The 15,236-nt window shown below is 36.6% G+C and overlaps 1 protein-coding gene across 3 annotated transcripts in view; it reads left to right on the top strand.

Moving 5' to 3' along the window:
- Window positions 1–13,598, top strand: part of LOC117392133 (ninjurin-2-like) — a 71,970-nt gene extending 58,372 nt beyond the window's left edge. The window contains exon 4 of one of the 3 annotated variants that reach the window (XM_055231806.1): window positions 10,717–13,598. In XM_055231806.1, coding sequence (XP_055087781.1) covers window positions 10,717–10,880 — 164 coding nt within the window. In that variant the 3' untranslated portion in view covers window positions 10,881–13,598. Of the gene's footprint in view, window positions 1–1,298; window positions 3,841–10,716 lie in introns of those variants that run through there. The other 2 variants (XM_055231805.1, XM_033990122.2) reach the window with 2 other exon arrangements.
- The last annotated feature ends 1,638 nt before the right edge of the window (window positions 13,599–15,236 follow it).

The following is a 15,236-nucleotide window of genomic DNA, read 5'->3' as shown; positions in this document are numbered from 1 at the left end:
CGCTAGCATAAGGCACTAACTAATGGCAACATCTTGTTTTCTGAAAAACCTGTTAAAACCAGTGTGGCTACAAAAGTGTTATCTACACAATTTACCTTGGTATACAACTTATTAAAAAAGTTAATAATGCTCATCATAATATCACATAAAGGTTTCTAAATTCAGGTTAGCTACTCTTTTACCATATATAAACTAGTTTAGCCATTGTCACAGCAACCTCCGTCCCCCTCTAGCCCCGCCCCCTGCTGTCTTCACGTTCAAATCAGCCATTGCACTTAAAAATAGTTTTGAGACAAACGCAACGAATGTCTCAAAACTCAGGAAAGCATTATTTTCAGATTTATACTTGTACAATTGCAAAGTTGTAAGCGTAAAACAATATTTGTAAGCGTAAAATGAAATTTGTAAGTGTAAAATTATATTTGTAGGTTAATATATATATATATATATATATATATATATATATATATATATATATATATATATATATATATATATATATATATATATATATATATATATATATATATATATATATATATATATATATATATATAAATCAACATTTACACATTCAAACTTTTTGGAACAATTGTATCTTCATTGTGTTGCCTTTGTTAACATTATGGTTGCTAGATAACAGTTATGGAATTACCTCTATATATGTCACATCTGCTGCCTGTGTCCAACCAGAAAATAAAATTATAAACTTCACCAAAAAAAACCCCAAAGAAATTGAAAAAAAAATTTTAGTTTTTAGTTTTTAGTTAAACTTAAATACACAGTAGCAAAACAAAAATCTAAAATCTGTCAGCTGTCATTGTACTCACTCCTCCAACATTTTGTCTAGTTGACAGATTTAATATTTTTCTTGTGCTATGGATCAGGCCTGGATGACTGAGGGATTACACAATTAAATATGCTGTACAGTAATCATGTAAACTATATTTAATTAAAATAGTAGTCTAACCTTTCAAATGCACTTTAAAACAAGAATTCCCAAAATATATTGTTAGACTAACCAAATGACCAAGTTTTTTCTATACTCACAACATTAATTTGACCTAATTTGATGCTTGATGTTGTTCAAAATGTGAGTGGTTTGTGTGTTCTGTTTAATTTTGTCAATGAGGAATAGTGAAACAACAGATACTTTTACATTAAATAAAAAAGATATATTTAAAGTGCTAAAACAAAAATCTATTTTAGATCTTTATTTCAACTGAGCCATTGGACCAACCATAGACTTGTGTGTGTGTTTGTGCGTGCTTGGGTTGTATGTTGTGCGTGTATTTTAGCTCGCTGTGAACTGCGGCTCCTCCCCTCTTCTCAGCGTCTGCTAAACCTTTTAAATAATCTCACCACTGGCCTCATCTTTGTCATCATGACTGCCAACATTATCAAGTCAGCCTTTGGCACACAACGCAGCTGGCTCCTGGGGTGGCTCTTCCAGCGATTTGTGCTCTGAAAAGTTTATAAATAGTCCTAGAATTGGACTATTGTTAATTAATAAGATTGTTCAATGGTTCATTTGATGCTAAAGGAACTGTGTTTAAGATTTAGCTTAGACACATCAATCTGTGTCGCTAGATATAGGCAGAGGTCGAGGTAAAACTTGTATGTGTTCCCTATCTGCAGGTTAAGGCACTGGCCACCCAGGTTCTGTTGTGATTGTAGTAGTTTTTAAAATTGTAAGAGTGCACCCTACTTTAAATACTACTTTAATAACAGTTTTGTCAAGCAGGTCACACATGCTAATGGATAATGCAATCAGTCATCTCCTGTAGTTTAGATCAACTCCAAAAGGTCATAAAATAAACAACTTGGCCCAACAGCGTTAAGGGCCGTCTCAGTGACTGATTTATTTATCTTTATATCCAATACTAAGTAATACTATAGCGACTGGCAAGTATCGCCATGTCAAGATAGTATGGTACAGAGATAGTATCGTGTGTTTTAAAATATAAAAATGCATTCAAACACTTTACTTGATAGTTATAAAGGCTAGTATGATTTTAGTTCCACTCCAGCTTTAAAGGTGCACTATGTATTTGAGGGTTTGTCACCTGCTAATCTCCATAGAAATTTTGCCTGGAATGTTCCATAGTATAGCATTAATCTCCTTGGAGTCAAGCAAGTTACTGGTCAGATTTTGAGCAATTAAACACCAGTACATGAACAAAAGCATGATAAATCCATGGAAACAAGCATCTGGTGCACCCTCCCCCAGAAGAATTATATGGTGCACATTTAATAGCTTGCAACAAGTCTCAAAGAAGTTGTATTTTACTGCAAGTTATACTGGGTATCATTGTGCTATAGAGTGAATGAAATGTGTGTATGTCTGTCTGTGTATGCATGTGTGTGTGTAGCCCGCAGAGACCTGAACGTGGTGGCCAATCAGAAGAGACTGGACTACCTGAACAACATGGCCACTGGACTCATCTTCGCCACAACTGTCACCAACTTCTTTGTCAGTTTCTTTGGCTCCAAGAGGACAGGGTTTTTCCGCTGGCTACTGGCTCGCCTACACTTTTGATGCATGCCCTCATATTGATACTTTGCAGTGACAGCTGGGGTTCTACACATATGTCTTTGGTGGAACGTTCAGCAGTTACCATGGTGACACAATGCACACATTAGCAAACACTGCCAAATATGTTTTTAGATTTCTGAAAACAAAAAAACTACAAAATGAATTCAAACATTCATTCAAACAACTCATTTTCAAGAGCCTGTGATCAAGTCCATGGTCCCATTTAGGTGTTTTATTTTCAACAAAAAGGTGAGACTGATTAACTGAAAAAAAGTTTAACTAATGCGACGAGGCATGTGTCTGTAATTATATGTGAGAGGGACTCAACAGTATAAATTAGCTCACCTGTTGTAGTTCCAGCTATATCAGTTCTTTCAGGGCAGATTGTGTTAAAACATCTCAGATTAAAGTTTAATTTGAGTAACAGAGCCTCAGACAGAGCAGTGCCCTCCGGTCAACATCACACCCCCAGGGAATGTTAATGACTTCAGCGGCAAAGTATCCATACCCTGACCACAGAGCACACTGCAAAGAAGGGATAACAACATGAGTTAAAATGATTTTAATTCAGAATATAGTTTGACTATATACCCAATCAATTGATGATGATGATAGCTTTTAGTCATGGTGAAATGTTATTGCCTCAAAAACATACCTGGAGTTGTGTTTTGTTTAATTCACACATATTTGAGTAACCCTGCATTGTGTGTCTACTTTTCCAGAACCCATGCTCTGTTCCACCTTGTGTTGTCATCAAGTGGTAGTTTTCAAGTTAACAGCTGCCTTTTATGTATCTTTTTAGTAGATATTGGCAATTCCAAAATTATATATATAAAAAAAAAAAAAATTCTAGTGAAGGTGTATGAGGTTTAGAAACACAGTGGAGCATTTCCTGTATTACCGCATGACAGTGAGTGTTTTCCATTTGAGAAAAGAACTCAACACATATTTGTAGGGTTTGTGTGTTAAACATGTGTGAATGAAACAAAACAAAACTCCAAGTATGTTAGAGTTTAATACTAAATACCCCAAAGAATGTGTCTCCTAATAACTCCTCTTACCTCAGATACTCTTATACGTTACTTGAACTAAAAAAGATGCCATTGAAATTTTCTTCTGAACTGGAGTAATTTTCGCTCATATGGAAATTCCCTTTTTACAGTTAATTTAATTTAAAAATACAAAACTAATTGTCATATTTTCAAATGTTTGTTGTTATTGTTTCTGAAATACTGACATTTTTATTGAATTAAAAATAATGTATTTAGATAAATGTTAGAAATAAATCACCTTGATAGACCTGTAAATGTTTTTGTGTATTCTTAATTAAATACACATTTGTGTGACAGATTATGTGAAAGCGATATTTGGTTTGTATTTTTTGGAAAGTTTTTTGGAAAGTTTGCATGTTCTTACCATGCCTGGTTGGGTCTTTTTTAGGCACTTCCATTTATTCAATTAATCCAAATCAAAGAACCATTCCAGACAAGATCCCGACTCAATATGTGAACATATACCTGGGTGCTGCAATGAAAAATCACAGCACTGAAGACATTAAAGAGTTGGGTAAAATGAAATGTACTATGAACCATTAAAGTCTAGAACAGTGTTTCTCAAACTGTGGTACAAGCCCTCTGGTGGTATGTGGGGCCTCTGCAGTTTTAGTATTAGTTTTACTCAACTCAATAAGGTCTGTGTCTTCCTTCGGGTTAATCATTATCTGAACTACTCCATGTTTTTAGACCATGCTTAAATCATAACTCAGATTCTATATAATCTAGGTTATGATCTGGTGGTACTCAGAAAGCTACAGTAGCTAAGTATTCATCCCCTGGAACTTTTTCACATATTGTCATGACACAACCACAAATTTAAATACATTTTGTCACCATTTTACATGAATGAGTAACACAAAATGGCAAGTGTGAAGTGGAAGAAAATATTTTACAAGATTTCCACATTTTTTTTAATAAAAACTTGTGCAGTGTGCAAATGTATTCATCCTTTTTTAATGCAACCAATTGCTTTTAGAAGTTGCCTGATGATTTTAGAAAGATTGAATGTTGATCTAATGACTAAAAAGTGTCCACCTGTGTGTAATCTTGTGTCAGTATAAATGCAGCTGTGCTGTGAAGGCCACAGAAGTTTAAGAGAGTGTTGGGGAGAAAATCACAAAATGAAGTCAAAGGAGCACACCAAACAGGTCAGAGAAAAAGTTGTGGTGAAGTTTAAAGCGGGGCTTGGATATAAAAAGATTTCCCAAGCATTGGAAATCTCAAGGAGCACTGTTCAGTCCATCATCCAGAAATGGAAAGAGTATGGCACAAACCTACCCAGACATGGCTGTCCACCAAAACTTACAGATTGAAAAAGAAGAGCACTCATCAGAGATGCAGCCAAGAGGCCCATGGTGACTCTTGAAGAGTTGCTAAGATCCACAGTTCAGGTGGGGGAATCTGTTCACAAGACAACTATTAGTCGTGCACTACACAAGAGTGGCAAGAAGAAAGCCATTGTTGAAAACCATCCATAAGAAGTCTTGTTTACAGTTCACTAGAAGTCATTTGGAGGATACAGCTAATATGTGTCAGAAGGTGCTCTGGTCTGATTAGACCAAAATCAAACTTTTTGGCCTAAAAGCAAAACACTACGTGGGAAGGAAAACTAACCCTGCACATCACTATAAACACACCATCCCCACAGTCAAACACTGTGGTTATAGCATCATGCTGTGGGGGTGCTTTTCTTCAGCTGGAACAGGGAAGCTGGTCAGAGTTGATGGGAAGTTGGATGGAACTAAATACAGGGAGATCATGGAAGAAAACCTGTTGGAGTCTGCAAAAAACTTGAGACTGGGGCAGAGGTTCACAGCAGGAGGATGATCCTAAACATAAAACCAAACTGACAATAGAATGGTTTAAAGCAAAACATATTAATCTGTTCGAATGGCCCAGTCAAAGACCTAAATTCAACTTAGAATCTGTGGCAAGATCTGAAAACTGCAGTTCACAAACGGTCTCCATCAAATCTGACAGAGCTTGAACTGTTTTGAACTGAAGAATGGGCAAACATTTCAGTCTGTAGGTGTGCAAAGTTGGTGGAGACATACCCCAAAAGACTTGCAGCTGTAATTGCAGCAAAAGTATTGGCTTAGTGGGGCTGAATACTTTTGCACACTGCACTTTTCAGTTTTGTTTAGTTTTTTTTTTTTTTTTGTTTTTTTAGTTTTTAGTTTTTTTTTGGAAATGATGCATAATTTTCTTTCTACTTCACACTTATGTACCATTTTGTGTTATTTATTCACATAAAATGCACATTAAAAAATATTTAAATTTGTGGTTGTGACTTGACATAATTTGAAAAAGTTCCAGGTGGATGAATACTTTTGCAAACCACTGTAAATATCTTAGGTGGCACTTGTTGTGAAAAGTTTGTTTTTGTTTTTTAAGTTTTTGCTCATTGGTCCAATAGTCTAAATACTGAAACAACCCAGAGGAGATGCTTTCACTAATCTTCTAATATGATACTAACTTTACTTGACAGTTCTCTTACAATTTTGACTTTGATTCCTATTTTTGCAACTCAACAATTAAAGATCCACAAAATTGACTCATGTGACCTTTAAGTCATGTTATAATGTTGTTACCTCATCACAAACAGACCTGGAGTTGTGTTTTGTTTCATTCACACATGTTTTAGTAATACTATTATTAGTCTGTCCACATTTCAAAAGCTCAAAATGCTCTCTTCCACCTTGTGATGTCATGTAGAGGTAGTTTTCAAGTTAACAGCTACCTTTCCAGGGCTGAAATTATCCAAATAATTCCAGTGTTGAGTAATAATACAGGAAGTGCTCCACACAGCCTAAATATGCAGGGTTTATGTGTTGAACGTGTGTGAATGAAAAAAAAAACAAAAAAAACCCAAAAAACTCCACAACTCCAGGTATGTTTTTGATGAAGAAACACCATTATAACACAGATCAGAAAACTGTGTAATATGGGCCCTTTAAAGGCGTTCTGTGTAACTTTTCTTGTAGAAGGTTCGCCATCTGGTTTGTCTCCATAAAAATGTTTTAGTATTACAGTAAAGTTTTTATACTTTAAAAAATACATTGGAAAACATGCATTCTTACCTATCATGTTACCTGACATGTAACTTGGCATGGTGGTACCACCTGTTTGTCTACTATATAAGTATATAAGTTTAATCCCATACTGTGAAACACTCTAGGAAAAGCCATAACATCACCTTTTATTTTGCCTTTAAGTGATTATTTTATGAAATTTAATTGTGAAGTAATTTTAAAAATATCTCAGGAAGATTAGCTGGCCCTTGGGTGTGGCAAATGGGGGTTCTAATAAATGAACAAATAAGCAGGAAGATACTGCACCCTCAACCAAAAAATGTTCTCAGTGTACCTTTAGACAGACATTATATACTCTGTGCCAATTTCAGATAAATATTACTAATAATACTAGTAGGGTGACTATGTGACATTGTACAAAAAGAGGGACATGTTGAATGCGTTGGGACACATAGAAAAACAGACTAGAAATTTAAGTCCATAGATAATATCTGAAATAACACTACACTATACTTTACTTACAGTCATAACATACAGACAGGCTTGCTGGAATAGCAAGCGGTACCAATATATTACGTAGATTGACTAATATATTGTTTATTACAGAACTTTATTTTAACACTTCTGTGTGAAGAGATAACTGCACAAAATGTGACTACACAGCTTTCTTTAAGGTTTGTGGTAAAAAGAATTATTGAAAAGAAAAGTACAATTAAAGCCGCAAGCGGCATTGAACGGCCCTCGCGGGCCAGGCTTCGCACTTGGCCGACCCGGCACTCCTCACAGGAGGCGCTAACGCACCAGTTTTGTCCGTATTATTGCAGCTTTGGGCTGTACTTGTCACTAAACAAAGTCTACACACAGTGGAAGGAATGATGCACAAAATGCAAAAATATGGGTTTTCCAGACATCGCCAGGGCAACAGCGTGCAAAATACAAATTTGGCCCCCGGGACTTTTTTGACGGGGACAACCTGAAGAATCACTGTTTATGTTTGTCAGTGAAGGTAATAAATCGTTATAAGACTTTGAAATGTACGAAAATTTGGAAATTTTCCCATTAAGATAACATGGGCTCTTTTGCGCATCGCCATGGCAACCCAGTGAAAAATAAGACATGTTTACAATTGACTTTTTTGATCAGGATGACATGAAGAGTCATTGTGTCAATTTTCACATTATTCTATGAAACTGATATTTTTCAGATGAATGGGAAAATTTGAGAGCATTCCCATTAGGATAACATTGCCAGTTTGGCGCATCACCGTGGTAACACAGTACGAAAAACCACATGGGTCTGATTGACTTTATTGATTGGGAGGATCCAATAGAATTTTTTGTGAAATTTGGTAGCATTTCAGAAAACTAAATTTTCGGTCCTCCATACAAATATATTAGATATTCTGTAGGGGGGCGCTATTGCGCCAATTTAGTTTCTATCATAATGAGTAGGTTTACACCAGAAAGTTTTATAACTGATTCGAATTTGAGCAAAATCGGACTTCACATGCGCAAACGGGAGCATGTGAAAATTCGACAAATTCCGATGGAAGTTTGCTGCTTACCGTGATAGGCATCATCATAAATTGGATAACTTTTGATGTCCCACTTGTCTACAAGATGTACAATGATTTTCAGCCCTGCAGGTGAAGCCCCCTCAGAGGAGTTGATTAAAATGTGACGTCAGCGGAAACCCTGACTTGGCATTTTGGAATTTTCAAACCAAGATTGCCGACTTCCGGTTTGTCAGGGGGCATGGCCATAATAATATTTTTGTTTGGCATCACTTGAAGAATGCGTGTACCAAATTTCGTGGCTCCACGGCAAAGTTGACGTCGGGACGTCTCCCATTGGCACAATGTATTTTGACTTTTGCTAGAATAGGGGAGTCTGTGCAGGGGGCGACGGGGCAACTTTGTGAAAACAGTCACTAACGCACCCGTCATTCACCATGGCGTCGGGGTCCGCCATTGACCTCCTATTGACTTCCATTCATTTTAGCAATAATAAATATGGCCCATGCCTGCGGCATGGGTTGCTAGGATACAGGAGTCAGGGCAGGGGGCAACGGGATATTCGATTTGATAAGCTTCTGCAATGTCACAAGATTTATTTACATCCAGTGTTGCATTAATTTTTCATCAAGATCTTGCATTGATTACGGTAGAGCCTGACTGCTGCACAAAGCCTTCTCCAGCACATCTCAAAGATTCTCAATGGGCTTAAGGTCTGGACTCTGTGGTGGCCAATCCATGTGTGAAAATAATGTCTCATGCTCCCTGAACCACTCTTTCACAATTTGAGCCCAATGAATCCTGGCATTGTCATCTTGGAATCTGCCCATCCCATCAGGGAAGAAAAAATTCATTGATGGAATAATCTGGTATATTCAGGTATTCAGATGACCTAATTCTTTGAGCACATGGCAACTTTTTTTTGGCCAGGCAGTCTAGATCAATGCCACCGATGCCCACTACTTTTTGAAGTGCATTGTTTCTTTTCACCAAGTGGCCCTTCTTTTTAGGCCCGAGCCCATACAGGGCGTAGGGCCTATTGCTTCCGCAACGATGAGTGTATGGGCTTCGCCCATGCACTCATCGTTGCTTTGCGCGCAACTTTGTGGCCCCGTCGCACCGTGCACAGACTCCTGTATCCTAGCAACCCATGGGACATGCATATTTGTTCTTGCTAACATTTCCTCTCGTCCATTGACTCAATGTTGACGCACGCAGCGCGAAGCGCTCATGTCCCCAAACACACTCCTGGCATCGAGCCCTATCCAAGCCCCCATGCTGCAGGTATGGGCCATGTTTGTTCCTGCTAAAATGAATGGAAGTCAATGAGAGGTCAATGGCGGACCCCGATGTCAAAATTTTGTTTTCCCAAATGTTACCAAATTTGACACAAAATTCCATTGGGTCATCCCAATCAATAAAGTCAATCAGACCTATGTCGTTTTATGCACCGTGTTGCCATGGTGATGCGCCAAACTGCCAATGTTATCCCAATGGGAAACCTCCCAATTTTTCCCATTCATGGGAACAATATTAGTTTCATGGAATAATGTGAAATTTGGCACCATGACTCTTCATGTCATCCTGATCAAAAAAGTCAATCAGACCCATGTCATATTTTTCACTGTGTTGCCATGGCGATGTGCAAAAGAGCCCATGTTATCTTAATGGGAAAATTTCCAAATTTTCGTACATTTGAAAGTCTTGTAACGACTTATTACCGTCAACGACGAGCATAATATTTGGCACAGTGATTCTTCAGGTCGTCCCCGACAAAAAAGTCCAGGGGAAAAGTTTGTATTTTGCACGGTGTTGCCATGGCGACGCCTGGAAAAAACATGTTTTTGCATTATGTGCCTCAGCGCTTCCAATGTTTTTTCACTTGTTTGGTGCCAAATGCAGCCCAAAGCCCCAATAAAAAAGGGACACCCACAGGGAGTGTGGGGTTGGCCTAGTGCGAAGCACGGCCCACGAGGGCCGTTCAATGCCGCTTGCGGCTTTAATTATTATTTTTTTTGTTAAAAAAAGAGAGGGAATTTTTATTCAGCTGACACAACTTAGACATATTACGCTATTTTCTGATCTATGTCATTACGTTGTTTCCTCATCAAAAACATACCTGGAGTTTTGTTTTGTTTCATTGACACATGTTTAACACACAAACCAACTCTCAAATGGTTCAATGGTCCACCTTGTGATATCATGTTGTAATACAGAAAGTGCTCCATTGTGTTTTTAAACTCCATACACCTTCACTTTATTTGGATTATTTCAGCCCTGGAATTGCCAGTTACCTCTACTGAACTAAAGGTTAAAGGTATCTCTTAGCTTGAGAATGACCACTACATGACATCACAAGGTGGAACAGAGCATTTTGAGCTTTGAAGATGTAGACAGACTAATAAACCAGGATTACTCAAACATTTGTGAATGAAACAAAACACAACTGTGGGTATGTTTTTGATGAGGTAACAACATTATAACATGGCTTAAAGCTCACAGGAGTGAATTTGGTGTAATATAGGACCTTTAACAAAGCTGTAGTATGTTGTGATTTTGCAGTACTTATATTTGTGGCAGGTCGGCGTGATCTGAATAACTCTACTCTGCAGAAAAGACTGGACTACCTGAACAACATGATGACCGCCATCTTGTTTGTCACCACGGGCCTCAGCTTCTTCATCAGTATCTTCGGCATGCAGCGGACCGGACACTTCCCCTGGCTCATGATACGCATACACTGAGCTAGCGTAAAGTGATTTGGGAAATATATCACGATTACAAAGTATTGTGATTAGATTTGCCATTTATGTTTTAATTATAGGATTCTATTCAAAGTTCACATTTTAAACCTGTCAGAAGAATTGACAAAAATACTGAAATATGAACTGACAAACTAATACACGAATCACATTTCAGATCATGTTTGTGCAGATCTAAACAACAAAGTTAGCAATTTTTACGCAGAATAAAATAGGAAATTTTATTATCCAAAACTGCAGTCTTTGGAATTTGGTAATAAAAGCCATTTTAATTGCAATTTCTGTTCATCTTGCAGCTCCTGAGCCAATGCAACTGAAGGTCACAACCCCATGTCCACAATAGAAAGACACGGTCTAAAGTTATGTTTTCTGTCTAAAAAACTAAACCAGAGCTCAATGAAAAACTGTTTTACCCCCAGAGAGTTACTTTTATGAAATTGAATGAATGAATGAATATTGTTTATTTGAGCATAATAAAAACAAACAAAAAACAAAACAGTGTACACCCAGATCCCAAGTTTGTGCTCAAAAGGAGTAAGCCGAAGTAAAATACTTGTGTGCGCTTACCCCCCATATTTAAATAAATAACACCATTTAGATTACATTGCAGTGGCAAACCTTCACCAAACCTTCACCATCTGTGCGTGTGTATGTGTGTGTGTATGTATGTAGTGTGTATGTGTACAACATCCATACACATGCCCACACACATCGGGTGTGCATGTGCATGTGTATGCAAGTAAAGTGTATGTGTGTATCATTCAAACACATGCACATACACACCGGGTGTGCATGTGCATGCATATAATGTGTGCGCCTAATGTGTACGTAGAGTAAAGACTCGCTAAATTACAGTTCATACAAAGTACATTGCGGCAGTAGATAATGAATGACAGAATTATTAACAACCAACAAAATGATGAGTATTCATAGTTTTACTATGATCCTTCTTTAGTAGCATAGTTTTTGAATATATTTAATCTGTATAGTCGTTTGAAGTTTACTAGAGAGTTACTACATTTTAAATTTTCTTCCAATTCATTCCAAAGATCAACTCCACGTCGGGTAATGAACATACTTTTTAGGGTAGTACGAACACACTGTTTCCTAAGATTCATTTGACCCCTCAGATTATATTTATTATCTCTAATTTGAAACATGCCTTGGATATTATTTGGGAGCAGATTGTACCGTGCTTTATATACAATTTGTAGAGTTTTGAATTTGATTAGATCTTCAAATTTAATTATTTTTGACTTAAGAAACAGAGGGTTTGTATGTTCCCTGTACCCAGCATTATGAATTATCCGTATCGCCTTTTTTTGAAGAATGGATATAATATTAATATTTGTTTTGTAAGTATTTCCCCACACCTCTATACAGTAGTTAAGATAAGGCAATATTAATGTACAATATACAGTATAAAGTGCTCTTTCATCCAGCAAACATTTAGTTTTCCTCATAATTGCGATGGATTTGGCTATCTTGTTTTTTACTGCAGTTAATTGAGGCTTCCAGCAAAGTTTATGGTCAAGAATAACTCCAAGGAAATTATGTTCACTCACACATTCAATGATTTCATTATTTATAGTCATCTTGGGTTCAGTGTCAATTTTTTTGTTACCAAGTACCATGAATTTAGTTTTTTTCAAATTTAGCGACAATTTATTACAGTCAAACCATTCTTTTAGTTTATTCATTTCCCTGGAGACCTCTTCCATCAACTGTTGCAGGTTTTTCCCAGAGCACAGAATTGTAGTGTCATCGGCAAAGAGCACCAATTTAAGCTTTTTGGAGATCGAACACAGGTCATTGATATATAGTAGAAAGAGAATTGGGCCAAGTATAGAACCCTGAGGCACACCACAAGTGATGTGCCTCAGAGTGGAAGAATACTCGCCCATCTGGACAAATTGCATTCTGTTTGATAGATAAGATATGAGCCAATGCAGTGGGTTGCCACGTATTCCATTTTTTTCTAATTTATGGATTAAGATCGAGTGATCAATCGTATCAAATGCCTTTTTTAGGTCAATAAAAATTGCAAGAGCATATTTATTTTTTTCTATACAATTGCTCACCTCCTCAACCAAGTCGATCATTGCAAGTGAAGTGGAACGGTTTTCTCTAAAGCCGTATTGGCTTTCGTGTAGAAGATTGTTTTTATTGATATAGTTGTTGAGTCTATCACTGAAAAGTTTTTCAAGAATTTTTGATAACTGAGGCAGCAGAGAGATAGGTCTGTAATTAACAAAAGAATGTTTGTCACCATTTTTAAATATTGGCAGTACTTTTGCAATTTTCATTTTTGATGGGAATCTAGCGGTTACAAAAGACAAGTTACAAATGTGTTTTAATGGTTTAACAATTTCATGTATGACGTGTTTAATTAAGCTCATATCCAAGCCATCACAGTCCTGTGATTTTTTGCCCTTGAACTGACCCACAACCTGCAGGATCTCCAGCTCATCGACAGGGCTGAGGAAAAAGGAACTCGAGTTTAGATTTCCGCAGAAAGCAGCTTGTCCACCCTGGGTATTGCTAGACGGTTGAATTGATTTGGCAAGTTCTGGCCCAATCTCGACAAAGTACTTATTGAATCCTTCAGCCACTTCTTGCATGTTTACGATTGTCTTATCATTGTGTTTATAATATTCAGCAATGCAATTGTTTTTTGGCCTTGCACCAATGATCTCATTTAATACTTTCCAGAAACCTTTAATATTGTTTTTGTTGCTGTCAAGCAAAGTCCTATAGTAGTTTTTCTTACATTTCCTCATTATATCTGTTAATTTATTTTTATACTTTTTGTATCTAATTTCAGATTCCTTGGTTTTAGTCTTAATGAATTTTTTATATAGCATATTTTTCTTTTTACAGGCGTTAACCAGGCCACTCGTCATCCATGGGTTACATTGTTTTTGTTTGATATGCTTTGTTTTTAACATAGGACAATGGAGGTCAAGACATGATTTAAAATCGATTATAAAATTATTATATGCAGTGTCTACGTCACTTGCGTTTAAAGTTTTTCCCCATTTTTGAGACTTAAGACTTTGCTTGAGAGCATTTATGGATTCACTTGACACTTTCCTTCTATAATTACCTGTGTTTGTATCATACTGGAATGTTTTTTGATGTTAACCTCAAAAAGCATAAAAATCGGTAGGTGGTCAGTAATATCATTGATTAATATTCCACTAGTCATTTTGTCATTGATGATATTTGTGAAAAAATTATCAATTAATGTAGCACTGTGTACAGTCACTCTCGTTGGTCTGGTTATTTTCGGGTGCAGCATCATACTATACATTGTATTAACAAAATGTTCAATTTGGCTCTGAGAGTTCACTTTCAACACAAATTAAAATGGCAGAGAGCAACACAAAAAGAAATACAGTTTAAGTAACTCCAACAGCAAGCCTTAGGTGGGGCACATAGGTTAGATACCTATAAAATTTAAACCACTGTAATTTTATAATTTATATTTTCTTCCAGCAATACCTATTTGACCTGTGGGTATGTTGGCAACCCAGCTGAGAAGCCTTTGTCTTTTAATGGAAAAATATTATTATTTTCTGGTTAATAAAGATGCTGTAGAAAAATAATTATTACACTATACTTTTTACTTAATTAAACTCCAAGCAATCTTTTCTAAGGGGCTCCTGAAGAATCTTAGTCATATTTATGTTTTCTTTATCCTTCATGGAACTAATTGGAATGGGGCAGAGAGCGGAGTTGAAGACTTGAACTAAACATTATTGCTCAGGAAGTCAGAAAGAGAAAATGGGGTTTAAACTGAGCTTTTACAAAATAGCTATAACACATATAAAATAGGTTAGAGGATCCATTATTTCAGCTTGTTGGGTAAAAAAAAGAATACCCCCAGTTAAGGATTTAATAAACATGTTTGAAATGTTTCCTATTGCTTAGGCCAGTGTGCATATTTCTCTGTTCAGTGACTTACTGATGGTATTTGAGCATGGTGTGTGTCATAGTTAGGCTCAGTAATAAAGAGTTCATGTAATAATAAGCAAATTTTATTTTATTTTTTTAATAAATCCATCATTCCACCCTCAAGCCGGTACATGTACAATTGCAAAATATTTAGCATCATCTTTAGTGGCCATATTACCTTGAAGATATAGTTTCCTAAATTGGACAAATTAATCTCAAATAGAGCGACATACCCATATGGAATAATGGATACATATTGATTAAGAAGAAATCTTTCTATTTCAAAGACTGGTATGAACATGGAAAATGGTCAGTTTTACATTTGACAGATGAAATTTGCTTAGTTTTTCAGAGTTCAGTTGCAACTTGCAAGTATACCGT

The sequence above is a fragment of the Periophthalmus magnuspinnatus genome, chromosome 23, assembly GCF_009829125.3.
Source record: "Periophthalmus magnuspinnatus isolate fPerMag1 chromosome 23, fPerMag1.2.pri, whole genome shotgun sequence".
Classification (NCBI taxonomy): Eukaryota; Metazoa; Chordata; class Actinopteri; order Gobiiformes; family Gobiidae; genus Periophthalmus; species Periophthalmus magnuspinnatus.
This window is presented reverse-complemented; position numbering and strand designations above follow the sequence as displayed.